Genomic DNA, 22,731 nt, shown 5'->3' with positions numbered 1-22,731 from the left:
TGTAACCAGGGCTAAGGAGCACTGAAATAGCACACCCAATTTTTGATATTTTTGTGCATTCTGCGCTCCAGACATCTCAGACTGACCATCAGCCATCTCCACACACACTAACATGCATCTGAGTGACTCCAAAACTTTCTTCCTGACTGCAAGGGTCAGTTTCTCTTAAATACCACATCCCTGCAGGCTTTAAACTGGTGAGAGATCTCAAGTGAGGAATACAGTTTGGACATCTGGTTTGTAGAAAACTTTGTGGGTTGGTAACAGAAATGGTTAAAACACCCAAGTAAGTAAAGATCCTAATTTTCCATTCCCAAACACCAGCTCTGTGCAGCGCATCAAACAGGAAACAACAGGCTCAACATTACTATGACCAACTCTACCAGAAGTCACAAAACCAAACAGATATTTGGCAGCTTCAGCAATAACAACTGCTGACTGAAATAACAATGGTGGGCATTAAGCAATTTACTGATCAGCAGAGTAAAGAGAAATTATTTCTCCCACAGCAGAACCACCCATGCCCTACAACGGCACTGCAGTGGAGGATGTTGAAGCTTTGAGGTGCCTCCAAAGTCACTGGCCACTGCTCACTGGAAGGCTCCAACATGTGAAGAAAGGACGAGTTCTTTCCCTCCACCCCTCCAATAATCCAGCTACTCCTCACTTCAGGTATTTTGACTGAGGTAGATGCAAAAAATATTACTTTTGCAAACACTGTGCCTGAAAATTAAAAATTAAAACCAAAGGAAACGTCTATCTGTGTCTTGAAAATATAACCTTGTCTTTAATCCCATGGGTTTCAGGTGGCTGTTACAAACGTTCATAGTTCACATAATTTCTAATCAGCTTTTTTGTGTGCATGTACATGCATATATTCTCAGAGACACATTTTATACCTCAAGTGAACATTAACTTGATTTTTCACATAACTACATTTTATTGATTGTAAAATCCGGCATGGATTTGAAGAAAGCTTATCACAGATGAATGGTTTACCAAAGAATAGCTCACAGTGGTATCCAACAGTACAGAATAATAAAGCCCCCAACATTGTCTCGGTCAGCAGCAGGAGCATCCCCAGACCAGCACTGTGCAACCAACAACTGCAAACCAAGCTCACAGGAACCACCACATTCTGCACACTGCTGGCAGAAAGGCAGAACCAAATATCAGGATGCTTCAAGAGCTGACATATGACAGTGCAGAGGTGCATTCTCAGGCCAGTGCTTGGTGACTTCAGCATGTCTAATCCCCGGCCCAGTACATCTCATCCATGTTTTGGACTAATTCCACAACTATGTTAAACATTTCACCAGTAGCTATGCAACTAATGGAGACATATGTCCCATTGCTCAAATTACCTGGAAAAGGGCTTCTTCCTCCCTGTTGCTTCCAAGGAGGCCTGGGGATGGGCAACCCGGTGTGCCACGACCTTCCTAGAGAGAGCATCCTGCAAGGAACAACTCTTCCAGGAGCGGTGGCCGGCTTCCCTGGGCAACAAGCGGTTTCAGCAAGTGTAGCCATTTCCCAGCTACAAGTGATTCCAGCTCTTGTGATTCAGCTCTTTGTGAAATCACCCAAGGCGAACTCGGGGATAGAGAGACAGGAGCCTTGTACAGCAGTTCCCCAGAGGTAGCTTTCATTGTCCAGCAGCCCCTGTGAAGGGGTGGCCAGGGACAAGGCTCCCTACATCAGGGCTAGGGGGCAGAGGTTATATGCGGTAAGCAGGGGGTGGGGTAGAAACCAACTAGGCCAGCTGGGTACTGAGTATTACCATATAGAAACAAGGTGTGCTGGGGGTGGTTCACTTTCTCCCCATGACCCAGAGGAAGATTGCTTATATCTGGGGAAGATCATCTTGCCCCCAGGTCTCTCTTCTACAAGGGAGAGCAGAGGGCTCCTGTGCCAAGGGCTCCCAGCCCTCCACACCTATCTGCAAGTCATGCAGAGCACACTGCAAATCACATAACACAAAATAAAGCATATGAGAGGAAAGCGTTTGCATTTTCCATAGAGATTTTAAATACTAGAATTAAAATTAAAATGCTGTCCTGCACAGAGAATTGTTTGAATTCCTGTTCCACATGTACAACATGGAAATTTTAAGTTCAACAAACCGCTCTCCAAACTGATGCTTGGGCTAGTGAAAACACTGCTCCACAAGCAACAAAGCCGAACAAGGTTGGTTTCCTGCACAGGAGGTTTAAAGAAGGCACACCACTGGTCCCTACACTCCAAAGCACTGCCTTTCTCCTTGAGTAGCTCTTCCACTTAATCTCCAGCTTCCTCCCATGCCATGGAAGTGCACCCTTTCTCATACTGCCTACCCAACTAATATTATTCCCAGTTTGCTTTCAGGGCAGTATCTGCAATGGCAGATGCATGTGCACACACAATAACAGAAACCTTCCACATACTCCCAACGATCCAGCTGTCAATGGGAGACATCCTGTATGCACACAACTGCCAGGGTGCCTGCACCCTGGGCTGAAAGAGGGGATGGGGAAGCAGACAAAATTAGCAGATCTCTAGACAACAGGGAGATATGCATCTCAACTCCCACTAAGAACAGGAAGGAAGAGTTCACTAGAACAAAAAATAAGGTCTAGGGAAAGAAAAGTAGAGCCTGATAGCAAACAAAACAAGTCACACCCTTCAAACACAACTATCTATCCTTGCTGATTTATTTGCCTTCCTACCCAAAAATAGAAGAAAAGGACTAGTCCAAAACTGCTCTGCATCCCACAAGCATGACATGCCCTCTCACCACCATAAAAAGCACATGAAGGCAATCCCTCACCACCCAGCCACCTGAAGAGAGTTTCAACCCCATACCTTCACAACAGCTGTCAGCTTCAGCTTACCATCCCCAAATTAAACAGCCATGCATCCATACCACGGTCATAACTAATGGCATCACTCATGCATATTACAGTTCTCTGTGATCAGGCTACAACAATGACTGAGGAGTGTGGGAATACCAAAAGACAGTAAGGACCATCACACAGATCATCACCTTCTGACAAACTCAAGATGTAGTAGTTCTTCTTGCCTGTGCTGTTATAGAGCAGAAGTACCCACATACATAAATCTATCCAAAAAAAGCCTTTATATCCCATAATACTTTTTCTGAATATGCACAACAACTTGCTAGAAAACAATGAACTGCTAGAACACAGAGATACAAGTACATTTGCAACAGTACAGCAGTTAAAACTAGAATGACAGCCTATAGACTACAGAAGATGAAAATCTTCCATAAAGCAATTAAATAATTGTTCTCAATTGGCAATTAACAGAATTTCTTTTTGCTCTCATATGCTTTTAAGACATTATTGTAAAAGAGCTTTCCTCTCTGCCTTCTTCATGTCACCTGTTGCTTATGTCTACATCAGTCCATGGAAAAGAAAAAAGAAAAAGGCGTACAGCAAAATAAATAACATACACTGTCTAGAGGTCAGATATTTATCAGATTAGACATGTCTGAGCTACCTAATAACCTTATGGGCTTTTAGGTGATCAAGTTGCAAAAATGCCCAAAAGTATTTTTATCCTTCCCAACGCACACTTGCCTTTCCAGCTACAAGTGCTTCCTGAGGACTGACCTCGCTGAGTATTCCCTACCTTACCCCCCGGAAGTCTTACACAGCGAGTACTGCACCAACCTACAGAGGTACTCAGGATATGAGGGAGGCTGGAGCCTTCCTCTTCCCACACATGCTACCACTGCTGGGCACAATGTGCAATTCCAGACATGTGATAAAGAAGTTAACTTCACAGTTGTAAATATTTCCCCTCCCCAATGCACAAAGCTGCTGCCCTGAATTAAAAATGACCATCAAGAGAGTGCATAAACTTACGATGACCTGCTTGTTTTATGACTTCTTTTACAGGAAATATGCGCCTCCTCACATTCTGGGCTCTCCAATTCAACTTCGGGCCAGTTTCCTTCAGTAAGTTCCAGTTTTCAAATTATTCACCAGCTTTGTCCCCAAACTATCAATCATTTTACATTTTGAATAATACAATCCCTCTTGGTGTGAAAGAGGAAGCTGGAGAGCCAACACTACTTTCAGCCTTTAAGTCCTGCAATCTCACCTGGCAGAACCCAGGTCCTACTGCCTTCTGGCTGTTCAAAAAACACTCACAGCAACACTCACAGCAGCAGTCACCCAATTAAATGTTTAGTTACAGAGCAGACGAGTTTCAACACAGAAAGCTTCACCAGCACAGTATTTTCATCACCAGAAAGGCAAAACTGAAACAGTTCTTTCTACTCCTAAACGAATTATGGGGTCTAATACATCTGGCAATATACACAAACCAGGTATTAACAAATTAATGTCTTTCATGGATCAACAAAGGTATTAAGGATATACTGTCAGCACAGGCTCCATTTGTATTTACAGGACGGCAGTATTTGTGGCTACTACATTACCACCCAACTCCTTAAATAAAATGTGGAAATGCCAAGCACACAAGCCTCTGAAATACCTAGAGCCAAGTAGTGAGGGACATGGCAAAAGCAAACATCTCCTGCAGAAATCTCCCCTCCATACAGTTAACAACAAACCATCACTAAATTTAGCAGGGATAAGTTGAAGTACCCCAGTTAAATCAAGCCAGCTTTGCTCTTGTTTCTTGAGCAAGGATTATCTACACACTCACGTGGTAAACAAAATGTTCACGTTATATTTTCTTCCAAATGTGCAGTACTAGAAAGGGACAGCCAATGTTACTTGGCTGTTTTGAGATGTAACCTATGGATCCCTTTTCTGACAGGCCTCCAAAAATCCAGGTTCAATATTACCCAAACCACAACTCAAAGGAGAAGCAATTCACAGTAAGGTCCATGTAACAGGACTATGGATTATGCACGGACCTACAAAAAAGTTGAGACAGTTGTTTATCCACACCAGCTCTTCTAGCAAGAGTTACTGCAACAACAAAAAAAACCCACCAAACTTTGAAGAACCTGTAACAGTTACAAACAAAAACTAAAGTACTTTCCATACAGAAACCTACTCAAGACATAATCTATCTTTTTGAAGTAAAAAGAAAAATAAATCAAAGTCAATGACAAGCAACTTGATTGGACAAACTGTCAATTGCTTGATCCAGTTTAAACTCTGAAACATTATGGTATTTGGAACTTCCCAGAGGTCTTCTGCTCTTTATTTTCTATCATGTCAAGGGAATGGGCAGAAAAATTCTTGTCCAGCCATCTCATATCATTTTTTGCCTGATTCTTAGTGAAACAAGGTTTATGCAACTCCATTATCCATGCATTAGTTCTTCCCTATTAACTCCTGAACCCTTTGTTCAGACATTTCACAGAGGGACAGAAATCTCAAAGATAATTAGGTTCTGATCATTGTTCCCTATCTTAAAGACATAGATACAAAAATTACAAGAGAAAGTGAGAAAGGTAAGACCGAAATATGAAATGGTTCCTGTTTCAGAAACAATTAATAGATTAAGTTTTAAAGCAAATCACTGGAGATTCCACAATGTTTGGAGGAATTATTAAAAGTCCTTGCTTTCTTATGCACCTCTCAACACTGCTATCGTCAGTGCTGCTCAAGGCAGGTCCTGGGCTCAATTAACTTCTAATCTGATTCACGATGGCCAGGTGTGCTCCCAAATATTTACCCTCTCTGCCAGAGAAGAAGGCAGGTATTCTGCCTCACAGCAATAGCTTAGGGACTGAAGACCTCAGCTCTGGACAAGGCACAAAGCTCATACAGATGGTACCTTTGCCAGTAAAAGTGTAACATTCCAAAGGAGGGGGAACAGAAGAAGGGAAAGAACCACCTCATGGAAGAAAAACCACAACTTTTAGATTGTCAATATCCTTATAGCACTGTTGGCTGTTTTCGCTTACAGACATCTATGGAAAAAAACCAAAGGACAGGAGTCTGCTGGTACTTTTGACAAAAGAGGTTATGGGTGTCAGCTGTTCTTCATGGGTCACTCTTAGGTAAGAGCTGAGCCACACTGAGGTAACTGCCATTAGGGATGCCACCTTAAAGTACACCAAAAGTCGGTACAAACAAGACTTGAAAAGAAACTGTGTGAGAATCCTGGAAATAAAATTAAGCTTCTAAAGCACTACCCTGAGGACAAAGAAGCAATTCTGATGTTAGAAATCAATTATATGGCAGTTCAAGGAAACTAATTTCAATTCATCCACTCCCAATATTCCAGCTACAGCTAAGGCACATTTGCATGTGGGACTGACACTTCAGGTTCACTGAGTCAACTCCCTTCAGCTTCCTGCAGGACAAGCACACACTAAACATTCATGGAGAACCACTTTTTTTATTCTGCGCTTTACAGGAGGTATCTAAGCATGATTTAAAGGCCTCTGGACACAAAGCCTGTTCTGCATTGCCTCTTCTGCCACTTCACTTCCCAAGAACATAGCCATATAAACATTTTCTGCAGTAGCAAAGCCATAAGCCTATGTAATTTCAGCTGCATCCAGTGCCATTCTTTGTGCGTCAATACCATGGAAATAGTTCAGGCTTAAAAAAAGAAAAACCTTTCCCCAAAGGTGTGTTGTAAGGGAAGACCAGGACGGTCTAATTTAGAGAAGAGTCACTTACCAGAGAAACACTCGAGCAGACAGAGAAACTAGTAAGGGTTTCTTACTTAAATCGTGGGGGAATACTTGGAGTGGGTAGGGGGAATGGAAGAGGAGTATCCTCAAGCTACACCCTAACAGCAATCACCATCTGTAGCAGCCAAGAAAACAGCCTGTTCCGTTGTAATTCTCATTGCTAAGGACAGATAAGAAAAACATTACTTTCCAAAAGATATTTAGGCAGCAAAGAAGATAACAAGAAATTAGCATCGTGTCCCCTGAAAGAATCTCAAGAGTTGCAAAACAAGAACCTCTGCAGTACTCAAGACACCAAGTTTGGCATCACCCTCAAGAAACAAACTAACTAAAAAAAGTTGTGTTTCTTGTTTGGGTTTGCTTGTTTGTTTAAGAGCAATGCTGAACTTCAGTTTGCCAATGTGAATTAACTGCTTAGGCCACACTATGACAATATATTAAGTCCAGAGGTAGGGGTTTCAGTGCCAGATCAGAAACATCACGGCTTCACAATGTAAAACACGGACAAAGTGTGAACTCCTGCCAGCGTTTTTGCAGATGTTTCTTCAAACAAGAGTGCCAGTGAAGCTGATTCATCCCCCGCCCTCTCATACCACCCCCTCAAGTTGTGACAGCCTCTCCTTGGATGGCAGGAGGCCTGCACATGGTAAACCCAGTTAGGCACTCACACAGGTCAAAAACTGTCTCCAACCAAATTCCTGCCCTGCTCCACCGAACAGCCAGGCCAAGCTGTGTAAGCCCAGCAAAGGAAGCAAGGAGAAGACAGCAACAATCATTTAAGTGGACACCCTACCAAAAGAAACATCTTAAATCAACACTATCAAAAGAAACATCCACAGAAACTGTCTCACTTGGCTGGTTCAAATTTGCTCAGATGTTGACAACTTAACTCTGTAAGGACAAGTCCTGTGCTAAATCAGGAATCATCTGTTCACGCCACACTAACTTTATACTTGGTCAAGTGTCATCTGTCCTCCTACATCTTGCATGAAAGCATAAAGTCCCCAAATCAACCAGAGCACGTCATGTGCAATTTAACAGAAACATTACCATGGGCCACATCTGACACAGATCATGATCTGGCAATGCACAGAACCAGAGCCATGAAAGCCCAGGCACCGTGAAGACTCAACAGCTTGCAAGTAACACACGTGCAAAAGACCGGAGAAGCCCAAATCTTTCCTCCACTTGCACACTCACTTTAAAGCCACCAGCTAACCTCTTTGCTTTGCTTCACTGATCAACATCAAGTAAAAATTATCTCCAACGCTTCTCCTTCCTAAAGGTGGTCCAGCCAAAGAGCTGGAAAAGAAGACCGTGCACATGGTTTCTTCTGGGCTGGGCCAAAGCCTAGAAGTTCGACTAGTACTTTGCAGGTCCTTCCAGACTTGGTTTTACAAGTTAAGAGGGGACAAGGAACCCTTCCAGACCTTCAAAGACACTCTGAAGCGGGGCCTCTTTGTATACTGGATTTACGGTGATGAGCTCCAAAGACCTAGGACCATAATAGCTTACAAGAGCACCTTTCCCAACTGTTCCAGTTATCCAAACCTCATGGGAAACTGAGGCAAAGCAGCTGCAGGGCTTGATCTCTTACCTGCTTGGGGATTTAAAAAAATTAACATGCTTGGAAAGCAACAAGATAGAGTGTAAAAAAAACCTTACTTGGTGCAGAAGTAAGACTGACTTCACAGGTTACCTTTTACCAGCAGATGCCCAGAACTACCAGAAGCCAACCTCCTTTCCAGCAACCCCAAACTGCTCAGGAGTGGTTTATAAATAAAAGTAAAAACAGTAACAGCAACCACCTCATTCTCTTCTCATCCTACTGGGGAGACACTATGCACACTATTTATTTAAAGTCAGGATGCTCAGACATCAAAAGTTGCTTGGAAAACAACTAGATGCATGTGAAAGGAACATCTTTTACATTCACCAAAATCATACTAGTTAAACAAGACAAGTTTTAGGAGTCCTTTTTCCACAATTTCTTATCAAGTGTTTTTTATTCACCATCACTGAAAGGCAAAGCACACAAGACTGACAGACCCTGAGGGCTGTTAAGGAGCAAAACAGGCACTACCAAGGAGTGACTCAGCCACTCCTCAGACTTCCAGCAGTGTCCCCCATCCCAGCCCTCCCAGAAGGCTGCCCTGGCACAGTCTCCCACTCACCAGCCCAGGAACTGTTTAAACTCACTAACAGAGCAGAAGCCTGTCTCTGCTTCTCTGCTGACTTTTCAACGGGCCAGTGACACCAATCTGGCCAAAGAGGCAGCCAAGAAAAAATGAGAAAAGGCAGGAGGTGAGCACCACCCTGCTGGAACAAGGAGGGGGAAGCCAGCTTACCCCCTTTGGCAGAAACAAGCTTAGTCCTTTCATTCCATTGTGCCAGCTGCAAATGGTTTGCAGCTATTACAAATGCAGAGTTGTCACAGCTCTAGCCCCCAAACACACCTAAGCTGGCTGACAACATTCTCCTCCATGCAGCGTTTCCCAATAAAAAGCTAACAAATGCTGAAGCAGTCCGATATGGGGGAGAGGGGAAAGGGAAGGGAAGGAAAGGAAGACTGCAAAACATGCAAGATAAACTTGTGTAACTAGAAACAATGAAAGGAAAAGATGAAGAAACCCACTGCCTAGCTGTTGCTGAGAGGTGATAAGCTAGAAGCTGTCCTAAATTCATTAGGGCCAATGACTGCAGAAGCCTGTAAGTAATTTTAAAGAATAAACTCTCATTTTTATCTTTACAGGTTATTTAATACTTCTCTCCACTAAACCCACTCTCAGCTCAGGTTACCTGCAAAGTTAGAAAACAAAAACCCAGCAAACTCAACCAAAATAAGGATATTGCACAGTAAGCCCTTCTGCCACCCAAAACACGTGCACGCTGACAACAAAGCAAGGGGACAGGAGAAGGTTTACAAGTGATCTTGCAGCTAAATTATCTGAATTTGCTCCAGATTCGGACTCAGCAACATGTTCTAAGCAAGCTTCCTTAAAAGCTCTCAGTTCTTTACCAGGAAAGCTCAAACAATTATTATTGACATTATTGTGATGTCAAGAAGACTGATGCACCATCCCTGTGCTCACAGCTCTGCAGCAGCAGTATGGAAGAGCTGCAGACTGCCACAAGAGCCTGGATGCCAAGTGGGAGTATGGAATGGGATGGGGGCAGGTCAAACCACAGTCCCCAACCACACATTAATAGCACCCTATAGTAACAGAGAGATGATGCCATATTGCCATTCTTAAAAACTTTGGGGACTACGCTGAAATAAGATGTGTGACTGCAGCAAAGGCAGACACACCACCAGCAGCTATAAAGTAATGAACAACATAAGTAAGTTCTGGAGCTTCAGCCTCCAGCACACTGGAATAAAGCTGCTGTGAACCTTAGGTGCCTACGTCAGGCACTGAGGGTCATCACTTCCCTCACTTTAAAGGTGTTAGATGCAGCAAGTACTTCTGTGCCTGAGTGACTTGTGATCAGATCTCCCAATGCCATTTAAACATACCTTAAATGTACCACAAAGTCAAAAACAGTGATAATTTTGTAGCCAAGCATGCTCTCAAACAAGACGGTAACTCGTAAAAGTCAAAAGCATGTAAAAGATTCCATCTAAAAGCATAAATTGACATATATCTCAGCAGAAGTATTGTCTTCAGTAGTTTTTCCTCCATCCTTCCTATCCTTTCTTTCCCCATCCCCTTGTTCCCTGCCCTCCCACTGAGCCCATTCAGCTGTTCACACAGTCCCACAGTGAACCAGATTGGGTAGCTGATGCAAGATTAAAAATAATCCAGGAAAAAACAAAAAGTGAGGAGGAGGGAGGTGGAAAAAAATTAAGTTCCTCAAATCAGTGCAAGATGGAAATGCAAAAAATCATTGTTTCACTGCATCAAGGGAATGCCATAGGGGCACAAACCCGCAGTGGGGCTCAGTCAATTGCCACCACTAAAGGAATACTTGTCGCACTAGAGTTAAGCTCTTGTGGAGAAGGCGGAGACAGAATAGTCTCTTGATACCAAGACGACCTGTTCTCTTCCAGGCAGCTGACACAGCACTCTCCTGAAAGCAGAGCCTGGCACTAGCTAGAACAATGAACATCTCTCTCCCACATGCATTTTTTCATTAGAGGCCCCAAATTCCAGCTCAGAGGTCCCAAGCTTCTCCGATCTGGTGTTTATCCAACATTCCCATACGGTCTGTGATTGTGCAGGCTGCCAGTCCGTGTTCCATGAAGAGGCAAACCAGCCCACCGTGACTCCTTCCAAGTGAAAGCAGTCCACTTTCTTCATGCCGCCATTTGCTTCATGGCTGTACAGCAGCTGCTAAGAAAATCTTCACTTCTGCTACACTGAAGACAGGCGATTCCAGGATTTCCTTCTGGCCAACGACTAGGATCCCCCATTTCATTTTGGAACTTGATATGCTGGCATTCTTCCCCACACGTTTCCAAAGTTTTACATCCCTCCTGAACTGTGCTAGCTTGTTACAGTCCCATTGGTATTGGAAACCAACTCCCTCCCCATCAGAAACCTAGCAGGAGAAACTTGGCAGGATCCAGGAGAACCAGTTGCTCTCTCCAAACAACTGATGCCACCAGTCAACTTATCCACAGAGCCTGACAACCATTCAAGGGGCAGCTCCTAAGCCCCCCAGCATGGTCACTCTGCTACTCAACACAACGGGAAGACTTCGGCCACCACAGTGCAGGCTCCTCAGCTCCTCTACCCAGAAATACATGAAGAGAACAACATACTTCATGTCCTCTTGTTGTCAAGACAGCACTGGCTTCTGAAAACAAAAATTTGTGGTGTTTCATGACCAGGCCTAAAGCAGTGACCATGCTTTTCTGAGTGAACATACACTTCCAGGAGCAGTATTGATCTGTAGTGAGCAAGCTGCTTTTGGCAGCTGTTAGGTCTGGAGTTCATGTGGCGCATCCGGTAGTCACAAGTGTAATAAGAGATTATCTGCTGAGTGTTTGTCTTCCAGTGGGAAGCATATGAAATGACTATGCACAAATCCCATTCCGGATTTAATCCTGCCCTGGAGTTCACACACAACTTCAGTACACAAAACCATTAGTGGGAGATAGCAGCACCAGAGGTCAGAAACAATTCGATAACACACACTCCTGGGCTCAGGCTGAACAGAGCTCTCACACAGAAACAGCTGCATCCATCCATATGTTGATCTTGGTAATACATCAAATCAGGACTTCATCCATATGGACCATAACAGAACACTGTAACCTTGGCTATCAGCCAGCTGCCTTGCCCTCTGCCTAGAAAGGCCACGGAGCAAATCCTGGGCACCACTTCCAAGAGCAGGAAGGACAAAAAGGTAACTGAGACCAGCCAAAATGGATATTCCAAAGGCAAATCATGCCTGACCAACATGACTCCCCCATCTGGGACAAAGAGACTGGCTCTGTGGCTGAGGGGAGAGCAGGGGGTGTCGGATACCTTGACTTTGTGTCAAAGGCCATGTTAAGTCTCCCACAGCATCCTTCAAACCAAAATACTCAGAAAACTGGGCAATAAAGGTAGGAGGAAAACTGTAACATCAGGTTCAAAGGATCACAATCAGCAGTTAGAACCTTCACCGGGCTGCTAGTTACTAATGGCATCCCTCAAGGGTCAGCCAGTCCTGCTTAGAAGCAGGGATACGGTGAGGGATAATAGGAAAAGGGACCCCAGCTGGAACAAGAGAAAATCCATCCAAGCACACAGAAACAAGTATTTTCTATAAGCATGGTCAAATACTGGACAGGGCCCAAAGTAAGAGTGGCATCACCATTCTTAGAGCCTGGGATGAACACAGCCCCAAGCACTCTGATCTACCAGGACATTTTCTAGCAGTAGGTCAATCTAGAGACCTCCAGAGATATCTTCCCACCTTCTCTGGGATGCACAGATATAGCCATACAAAATGCTAAGAGATGACACTCACCACAAGACTTAGCCATTCAGTGCTGAACAAAAATTTCCAGGAAACAACTCCCTTCACAAGGCACACCAGGGTGAATTTCCTGAACTCATCTTGCCTATCATCCTACTCTCAGCATCTCCAAACAAACATAATGCTACACGCGCACTATCAGCTTGGGGCAACCCAAAACAAAAAAACGGGACAGTCAAGAGTTACCTCCTATACCTCTATGAAACCAGGTGCAACCAGAAAAAAAGTACAAATGTGACAAAAGAAGTGGTGTTTTTCCGGGTAAAAAGTAATGGTAGGCCAGAACAGCAGAAAGAACAGAAAGTAGTTGTTGATGGAGAGCAGCCAGACAGGATGGCTTGGCCACCTTCGCTATATTTTTTCTCTTGTTTACTTTACTTCGGTTTTGCATAACTCCACAAGAAACAGGACATTTTGAACAGGAGGGAACTCCACAAAAACATCTTCCTGTACAGCCTATAGTCCTGGGGAGAAGGAAGCTCCACAGAACAGCTTTTATGAAGGAAAATGGCCGAGCACAAATTCATGCCAGACCACCCTCAGTTTATATTCCATAAAACACAGTCCCAAACCCCGTTGCCTCTCCTTTCTCTTCACGTGAGCCAAAACAAAGGACAATCAGACAGGAGCGCAACCCTGAATAGAAGACTAATGGGAAAGCATACAACGAAACAGCAAGAGTGGAAGGGGAGGCCAAGATCTGCAGGACGTGCCTCACATCAGCCCCCTGGTCTACCAGCAGCCTCTGCCCATCTTTGTGCTCTTTATCTCAGCAACTCCTCCTGGGTCCCCACCCCGACAACCCCGCATGACCCCCCATCCGAGCAGCCTCTCTCTCCACGCCGGGCCCCATCCCGGGGCCTAGCCCCACGGCTGCTCTGTTCCAGCCCCGCTCACCCATCCCACCCTGCCCCAGTCCCGGATCTGCTCCAGCCCCCGAGCCCCCGCCACCCCGAACCTCACATGCCTCGTCTCCCTACACCCTCGTACCCCGTACGGCCCCACGCGGCTGTTCCCCCTCACCTCAGCCATCCCGCTGCGCCCACCACCCCGGCTCACCCAGCCCCGGGCACAGCGCCCCGGCTCGCCCCGCGCCGGGCCCCGCAGCCCTTCACGCCGTGTAACCGCACGCCAGGCCTCCCCTCCGGCGGGCAGCCCCCCAGGCCCTTGCCCCACGCCCACGCCCGCGGCCCCCTCCCGGGCTGCCCCGGCCGCCGCCCGCCCCGCCCCGGGCCTGCCCCGCCGGGCCCCGAGCGCCGGCCGCACGCGGGAGGCAGCGCGGGGCGGGTGGGTGGCGGGGCCGGGGCTGCTCTTACCTCCGACCCGGTACATGTTGGCGGCCATGCCCGCGACCGGGCCGGGTGCGGGGCGCGGGCCGCTCCCGCCGCCTCCGCCTCCAGGTGCCGGATCCGCTGGAAAATGGAGGCTGGAGCAGGCGGCGGGGGAGGGGAGCGGGGGAATTAAAGGGGCCGCGCCGGCGGACGGGGAGGGAGCGAGGCGGAGGGCGGGGCGGCGGCCCGGCGCAGGGGGCCCGGCAGCGGCGGCGGCGGCGGCGGCGGCGGGAGCGGGAGGGAAGGAGGGGAGCGAGCCAGAGCCGCCCGCCCGCGGCGTGTGAGGGCGGCGCTCCGGCCTGCGAGGGGAGGGACGGGATGGGAGCGAGCTGGGCTGGGGGTGGCACGGCCTCCTCACACACACAGAGGGAGGGAGTGTACGTACACGGAAACACACACACAGGCTGCCTGTACACACAGAGTCTGTACACAAACACAGAGAGCACCTCTGCTCACACACACAGAGTACACACACACACACAGCCGCTCCTTGCACACACACGCAGCCTCCCCTCACACACAGGCCGCCTGCCCTCACACACAGGCGCACACAGACTGCCTGTACACACCACAGCGGCACACACACTGACCGCCTGTACACACACACAACACCCCTATCCTCACGCAACCCTCCTCACCCAGATCTCCGGTCCCCACACTGGCTCAGCTCCCCTCATGCACCGGCCCTGACCTGGCATGGGCAGCCCTACACACACGAACACCAGACTGTCCTCAGGTACAGCCTCACACACACACACACACACACAAACGTGGTGCTGTGCTCACACATATGTGCCTGTACACATAGCCCTTCTCCTGCACGTGCACCTGTATTCACACACAGCCTCCATCATGTACAGGTACCACCTGTGGTTTTGGACAGCCCTCACGCTGCCTTGCCCTCACACACACACACAGAGTCTTCCTCGCACACACCCGACTGCCACAGGCCATCCACACCCTGGGCAGGAACAGCAGGTCCCTGCACAGACACAGCTCTCCTTGTGCACACCCACAGCCTGCTCACACCTGCTCCCCATGTACATCCCTCCAGCCCTACACACTCCCCCCTCCTGCACTGTCTCACTTGGGTCCCCTCTGCATTCATGTCCCCCAGTGCCGTACTGGGGCTTTCCCCCCTCCTCGGGTGTCAGCCTGAGAGGTGAAATGATGGGTTTAGCTTTCCCTTGCTCACTGACCTGCTGGTGTCACTCTTCCTGGGCATGCCAGGGCTGTGCCACACAGGTACATCCCTTCTTCAGCCCAGCACAGTTCCTGTCCAAGTGTCTCCTCAGCAGCCCTGCAGTGGTTACACAACTGTTGAACAGTTGTCAGCTCCAGATCACTCTACAAAACTTGCACGTTACCACTGCCACTTCCTCTCCTACAGGAACTGACAGGCTGATGCCAAAAAACATACCAAGAAACCACCATTCTGTGGTATGTAACACCTTTACAGCAAGTCCCCCAGCAAGCGCTGACAAAGTACAGCAGTGAAGGTGACAGGCCATCCCCCCGAGGACTTCTCCATGTGTGTGGCCAAGGCTGGATGGTGAACCTCAATGAAAAGCTGACACCTCTGATGGTCAGCAGAAGCAGACCTGGAGCACTGCTGGCAGGGCAGGATGACTACACTTGCTCCTTGGCTCCAGCACAGAGCTGGAGAGTCACCTGCTGTTGCCCAAGCCAGGTGACACCCCAGAACCTCTCCACACAATCACACAGGTCAGGATAGCCAAAAAATACCTGTCATGAAACTCTTTGCTGGAGTAAGTAGTTAACAGTGCAAACAGTCATACCCTTTACCAGGGCTGCTGCCTGCAGTCTCAACAGTGCTTCTCATAAAGTCCTGAAACACCTACATAAGACCACCCAAAACATTGACATCTGACAAAATACATATATTTTTCAGAAAGAACAGGGCTCTTGTTACAATTTGCTTTGTGTGTTAGGAAAAAAACCCTGTAACACCAAATCTCTAAGAGTCCTCAGATCCCAGGAGGGCACAGAGCTCCGCTTTTATGTTTCTAGTGTGTGTGAGGAAAACACTTCTAGGGGTGAAAATCGGTCAGCCAAAAAAGGTCAGTGCGCCAGGGAGCACCACCGTGATATTTCCTCCTTCCCGAGCCATCCAGGGAAGCGCGTGCCGGCACAGGCGCCGGGCACACCGCAGGACACGAGGGCTGGCTCTCCCCAGGCTGCTGCTGCAACCGTTCTGCCGAGCTGAAAATAATCCAGTAGGACACAGAAAAATTATCCAGAACAAATATTTACAAATCCCATCCCAGCGCCCTTGGTAGTTGCACATGAAGAAGCAGACGGTCACACAGCGATGACTGCTTTTTCCAGACGCTAAACCGTGTTTTAAACGATAGCAACAAAAACGTGTCGGAACTTCCCTGCTGTTCCTCTTCCAGGTTAAGCAACCGCTGTGGTCAGGGCCAGGGCGTTGTGCAGTGGGAGGGAGGTGAGCCGGAGCTGGCGGACACAGCCTGGGAAGTAGCAAGCTCTTGCAATGCCCCATCTCCCACCACCAAACCCCATTCCCATGGGTGCCACCAACTCCCACCATGCAAACCCAGACCTCCCAGAAGGCTTTTGGTGCATCTTGGCAGGGCATCACTTGCGTTTGACACCTCTCCCATGGCAGTGAGGGTGCACATGATCTGAGAAAGGCCCAGACATGCAAAAGAAAGATGCCAGTGCTTTGAGAGCCTAGTCCTAGGTTGCCTGGCAGAAATTGGTCTGTCCCAGTGGATGAGGGAAGCTCTCTGGGCCCATTGCATGCAACCTGGTACACCCCAGCCCCAAGTCATTCTTTCTCCTCTCTTCCAGGCAACAGGACAGTGTGCCAAGGGCACTCCCTGCTGATGTGGGGCTGGTCCTCTACTTCCCCCACCAGCACATGAGCCTCCCCACCACCCCAGTCCCCTGCACTCACTCCCTCATTCATGTGCTGAGACAAGTTCCTCCATGGGCTCTAAAAGGCGATGCTCAGAATGTGCCTCTTTCATACAGCCAGGCCATCAGTGCAAGTTTACAGCTGAACCTGTGCAGACAATACACAGCCAAAACACAGCCTTCACATGTTTGTCTCCCCCAGCTCTCCCATGGTGCACCCCCATTTCACCACCGGCCAGATCCTCTCCATGGCTTTTGGTGCTGTTTCTGCACTCTGGGGTACTGAGTTTGCCCTCTCCTGAGCTACCCCCCTTCCTCCTGCCTGGAATGATCCAGTGCCTGCTCTGTGCCACCATGTGTGGGTCTTGTGTCCCCTCTTCCAGAAAGGGCTTGGGCCATAAATGCATCTGCACCTGGACAAACCATGCAGAGGATCTTTGCTCCACCAGCAAAGATCCACGACCACCCCTCCACCCCTCACCCTTGGGTCAGGAGAGCACAAGGATGCAGGCTGATCCAGCACAGCATTCCCATTTCTGCCTCCAGCATCCTGTATCCTAGGATTCTCAACATTTCTTCTTCACCTTCCTGCTTCAAACCAACTGCTTAGCTCTCCTCTTTCCTTCATCTCTCCACCTTCTGACTCCCCAGCACCAAGCCCAGGTGCTTGGAATCTCACACATCCCTGTCGCTGTACCATGGTCCTCCCAGGAGCACACACAGCTTCAGGCTACTACAGCCTCAATCTTCCCCCCTAGAGGCCCCCCTTGGTACCCCAACACTACCGTGTCCATCCAACGCAGCCCCCAGATCAGAAACAGGCACCAGCCTTGTCCCTTCTTGCTGTGCAGAGGTGAGGACTGAGTGCTGGAGAGGGCTGTCAGATCCAGGAGTGCTGCAGGAGGTGAGCAGGTCCTTCTGGGAAAGGATGCAGCCGAAAGAACAGCAGGGCTGCAAAACCTACAGGAGGACTGGATGCTGGGAAGGACGTACCAATCCACCAGCTCTGCCCTGGAAGTGGCAGCTGGATAAATAACACAAGAGAACCCCCAGAGCAGAAAGCCATGCTGCTGTTTCCTGCTGGAGACAACTGCCCCAGTCATGCCAGAGCAGCGCCTGCTGAGAGACGACTCAGGGAACAGGTGTGTGCTTTCATGTCCAGTTTTATTAGTGTTGCATTAGTACCATAAAATAGTTGACGAGGTCGAGCACGTTGCAGTTTGTTCCAAAAAAAAGGCTATTTACATTTAATCTGTCTTCATAAAAAACAACCCTAGAACCCAAACAATACAACAATGAAACAGATGGACAACTCGGGAATCTACAAAGTGGTAACATCCCCTCACACACTGCAGTCCGGACAAGCCTGGTGACACGCAGCCCCAGAATTCAGGCGCCTACCCACGGCTGGGGCACGTCCGCAGCCGGGCAGGCAATGCTCTGGCCACTGTCCAGCCAAGACTCCAACCAGCAGCTGACTGGATGTGACCCCAGAACAGTGCTCTTCCTTAAGGAAACCAGCGACCTGCTGCTTTGCAAGTTGGCACGTCCCCTTCTGCCCCAGTCTGTCCCAAAGCACCAGAGTGATCCTTCTGCAGGAGCCGGCCCTGCCAGGAACATCTCCCATGAGAACACCACTGAAGAGGCTCCAGGAAACCTCCACGAGATGCTGCTGCTCATTTCTGGCCTTCTCCTGCCAGGTTAAGCCCAGAGGGAGTGTCACACTAAAATGCCACTACTCGAATATCTGCCGAGATCAAGACCCCCCCTCAGATGAAGGGGACAGAGACACTGCATCCAACCTAACTTCAAGAAAGCTCCAGGTCCACAAGCCCTTTACAGCTGCATAGCAGGACTGTCCTAATCCCAGTTTCCCAATCCCTCAGCACACCAAGCAACAGGAAAAGACCACTGGTTCTGCTGCCTCTTGCCATGATTTTCCTCTCAGCCTTGGAGATTCCAGGTGCAACATCCTCTGCCCTGACTCTCCAGTGCTCCCGCCAGCACACGCTGCTGGTAAGAAACACAACCGGGCCTTTATTGCAACCACAGGTTAAGCACAGGGCAGTGTGGTCCCTGGCTGAGTTTGATGATGGAAAGCAAACAGGCACACCTCCTCAGCCCCAGAAACTTCCCAGCCACCTACCCCCGCCCTCTCTGCAGGATAAAGCCACAAGCTTTATCTAGTGTTCTAATTAAAGCAGTAAAACATAGCCAAAGAGACCATGGTTGTCCCCAAACTCATGTGTAATTAAGGAGGACTCTGCAGTTACCGCTGTGATGTAAACGGTGACAATTGAACTGCATGGGAACCGCAGCACTGAGCTAAAACAGCCACACGAGGTGTCCCCGACGTCAGCAGTGCCACAGGAGAGCTAGCCCTGATTGAGCTCTGGCAGGGCTGAAGCCCAGCCTTTGTCTCCAGGAAACTCAAGCCAGAGGACCAGGAAGCACTCAAGGTGCAACACGATGCCACAAAACTCTTCCATCTTTCATCTGCTCTCCAGAGCTGCTAAACTAGGTCAGCGTCGTGCGGCTCAGCACGGAGCCAGCCCGCTCCCCAGAGCTCACCTCCGAGCCAGGCGGGGGCCCTGCCCAACAGCAGCTGGAAAAGAAACCAGCTGCTCTGAGAAGCCACAGCCAGAAGGGGCAGGAGACTGTCTGTGGGGAGCTGGGGTGAGCTCTGGGACACAGAGAAAGGGACACACCAGGGGACACCACCTTCAAAGCACCTCCTGGCCGGAGATCCACTCAGGTGCTGCCCACCCCAGCCCCTGCCTTTGCTGTGAGACCACGCAGCTCCAAAGCAAGCCCGACTTTCGGCTGAGTTTCGTCATTTGAGATGTACCTTCCCCGCCCAAATTCTCCAGAGCTGAACACAGAGCAGTGCTGTCTCTGCTCTAAACCATCCTTCTGCACTCACTGACGTGGCCACAATCACCCCACCCCAGAGGCTGGCACAGCTCTGCAGGCATGGGCCCACTGCTGCCCCAGAAGCTTTTCCTGGTCCCACAGTGAGGATCCCTCAGGTCCGTAGAGCTCACTCCCACCTTCCCAGCTGGGAAGGTAGGAGGCCTGAGATCAGTCACTCACTCATGTCACCAGGTCTAAAGCCCCTTCCCAAAACAGTCTGAGCCACGTGCTTTGACACTCATTTTTTTAGAGACAGAAACCTGTTTCTACTCCAGACAGGGAAAGAAACAGCTGCACAAAGTGGCTCCACAGGAGAAACAACAGAGGCACAACAACCTGATCAGAGCTGTGCCACCAAATTTGCATGCCAGTCCTTGCCTCCAGGGCCAGGAAACACCACAGCCACCCCCTGGGCACACAGCTGCCCACAGGCAGGCCCAGCCTGCTACTGCTGGACTCCCTCTGGGATAACAAGGCGGAGAAGCCGGGATGTTTTCTTGCACAGAAGACGCATTTCAGAGCAACAACAGCTTTCCACAGGGGAGAAATCAAGCCCTCAGGTGTACCGAGAGTTTCCTGATGAATTTGCTTGTATAAAGTTAGAACAAAACACAAACCAACATGAAATGCAACAAGCAGAAGTGTTTCTCTCACACATACACACACACACACACAGAGTACAGCAGGGCAACACACATTTGATAGGCAGGACTCTGGAAACCCTGTCCTAGCTACCAGGTTTATTCTTTACAGTAGGTTGAAATACAAAGAGGAGCACAGTGATGGTTCTCCCCTGACCCTGCAGTAAACAAAGTTATTGCAGTCGGTCAGTCCACCCCACCTCTGCAGCAGCACCACCAAGAGCTGCCCAGGCTGCACATGGCTCCCAGTGCTGGAACCCAGTCCAATCACCCTTGTCACACCAGCGTGAGACTCAAGGAAGAAATCACACACTGACTAATCTCCTTTACAAAGCTTTTTTTTTTTTTGATGCAACAGCCTTGATAAAGATGTAATGTGCTTATACACCCTCTCCCATGCTGCTGCTGCTAGGCAACGCTATACAGTCCCAGAGCATCAGCTCAGGTCACCCAAAAATACCAACGGAGGGACACGACAACACCCCAACTACAGCCCAGCTTCTGCCACAGCCAGGAGCCAGCACAGGGCAGGCAGGAAGGAACAGAGTATTGCAGCTAGACAGTGTGTCCTGCCCAGCAGCATGCCACCAGGCCTGGGACAGTGTCCTCCTCCCCCGCATGGTTTGAAGGGAATACTCAGTCCCTGGCCAAGCAAGCTGCCCTTGTGCTAGGAAAGGGTTTCATGACATCAGTTGGTGAAGCAGCCCGAGCTGCAACAGGCACTAGATCCACCTCAGAACCTCTCTGTTAGCAGAGCACACCACCACTACCTGCCCAACAGAACCCGGGTGGTCCCTATGCAGAGTGGGACCTGCCATGCAGTGCAAAGCGGGTTCCCCAAGCCTTTAAAAACCCAAGGGTAAGGGATCAGGTAAAAAAAAAGAAAATAAAGTTCAAAAGCATCACTGCCTTCAGAAAGTCCCTTCTGGAAATGCTCATAGAGCCTGGCCTGCCCATAAGGGGGGGACCCGAAAGGGCCCATCAGAAATTTCAGTCCCTTACTCTGAAATGCCAGAGATGTCTGTTCTTCCACATGGCAACAACACTCTGCTCCCCATGTCCCACCCACCACCTGACAGAGCAGCCCATGCCACCTCAGGTGTACAGTGTGACAGATGGGCAGGAAGGCAGCTGGACATGCAGAGAGCCTGGCTGGCTCCCAGTCCAGCCCCTACAGTGATGCATCACTCCACAGACAACGGCTCATCTTCCTGGGTTTGTGTTTTCTTTTTGGCAAATTAATTTTTTCCTGTTATTTTTTGTTTTTATTTTTACCTTTTTTTTTAGAAAGCATTAAAAAAATCTGCAGCTGTTAAAAAAAATCCTTTCCCTTCCAAGGCTGGACGAGGTTTTATTGACAGGTAAATAATCAGTGTGAGCATGTAAATAGCAGCGACCCCACTGACGTGGTGCCCCTCAGCAGCACAGCCAGCTGGGGAACACAGAGACTGGCTCAGTTTGGTCATTGTCAAAGACCTGGGACACGGGAGTTTCCTTACACTTAGTGTTTCCCTAATTCCTGTTCCTGCCCAGCCCTCCTCAGGCATCCCTTCAGCATGAACACCTGCCTGTCCCTGTGGCAGGCTCCGTGCTCCGAGGGGGATCTCCTCTCCAGATCTTCCTAACTCTGCAAGTGGCTTGTTTTCCAAACCGGACAGTTGAACTCCCTCCAGACTCACTGATCTCTCATCCTTTGGCAGCAGGAAGAAAGACTGGCCATCCTTTTTTCCTAGAAATACAGAGGGAGGGGGCCAAACGCACTGTAACGCACACAATCTTCTGCAAAATCCGCTCGAGCTGATCCACGGCTCCCCCAGCCCACTCACACCAATGAGGTCTCAGGTTAATAAGCAGTGCAGTTACTCAGCTATCTGCTTGTAAGTGGTAGGTGTTCTTGGGCAGGTTGCCTGCTCCTGCCAACTCCCCCACGACTTCATGTTGTCAGCACATCTATATTTAAGACTGGTTTGTTTTTTGTTGGGTTTTTTTTGCCTTTGTTTAAAGGGGTTTCCTTCCTTTGTAGTAAACTTAAGAGTTAATAGAAAAAAGTAATTCAAAAGTAATCCAAGCACATCTGTAATTAATTCTGCAGGAGAGGGCAGAGCGACGCGAGTCAGAGTTGGCACGCAGTTCCTGGCTCCTGGTGTGCAGTCCCCGGGACGGGCAGAAGGTCCCTGCACCGAGCACAGCTAGAAGTTAGATTTGGAGTGTCCAAATATGCAGATGGGAAAGTGCTTGACATGAGAGGACCACTGTGCTGCCAGCTGAAAGAACTTGACGTCGTTCCACTCCACCCCATCGATCAGGACTGCAGGGGAGGGTAAAAAGAGAGGAGAGTTAGAAAACACCG

General features: G+C 48.9%; 2 protein-coding genes across 13 annotated transcripts in view; both read right to left on the bottom strand.

Annotated features, from left to right (window-relative positions):
- MTA1 (metastasis associated 1) overlaps positions 1–14,074 on the bottom strand; it is a 79,206-nt gene extending 65,132 nt beyond the window's left edge. Inside the window, exon 1 of one of the 5 annotated variants that reach the window (XM_032117328.1) lies at positions 13,912–14,074. In XM_032117328.1, coding sequence (XP_031973219.1) covers positions 13,912–13,939 — 28 coding nt within the window. In that variant the 5' untranslated portion in view covers positions 13,940–14,074. Of the gene's footprint in view, positions 1–1,364; positions 1,592–13,911 lie in introns of those variants that run through there. The other 4 variants (XM_032117330.1, XM_032117329.1, XM_032117326.1 and 1 more) reach the window with 4 other exon arrangements.
- A 6,391-nt stretch (positions 14,075–20,465) lies between these two features.
- Positions 20,466–22,731, bottom strand: part of PACS2 (phosphofurin acidic cluster sorting protein 2) — a 75,510-nt gene continuing 73,244 nt past the window's right edge. For all 8 annotated transcript variants that reach the window (XM_032117529.1, XM_032117533.1, XM_032117530.1 and 5 more), the window contains one exon: positions 20,466–22,689. In XM_032117529.1, coding sequence (XP_031973420.1) covers positions 22,571–22,689 — 119 coding nt within the window. In that variant the 3' untranslated portion in view covers positions 20,466–22,570. The remainder of the gene's footprint in view (positions 22,690–22,731) is intronic.

Source organism: Corvus moneduloides, chromosome 9, assembly GCF_009650955.1.
Source record: "Corvus moneduloides isolate bCorMon1 chromosome 9, bCorMon1.pri, whole genome shotgun sequence".
NCBI classification, from domain to species: Eukaryota; Metazoa; Chordata; class Aves; order Passeriformes; family Corvidae; genus Corvus; species Corvus moneduloides.
The sequence above is the reverse complement of the archived record's forward strand: the minus strand, read 5'-3'. Positions and strand labels throughout refer to the sequence as shown.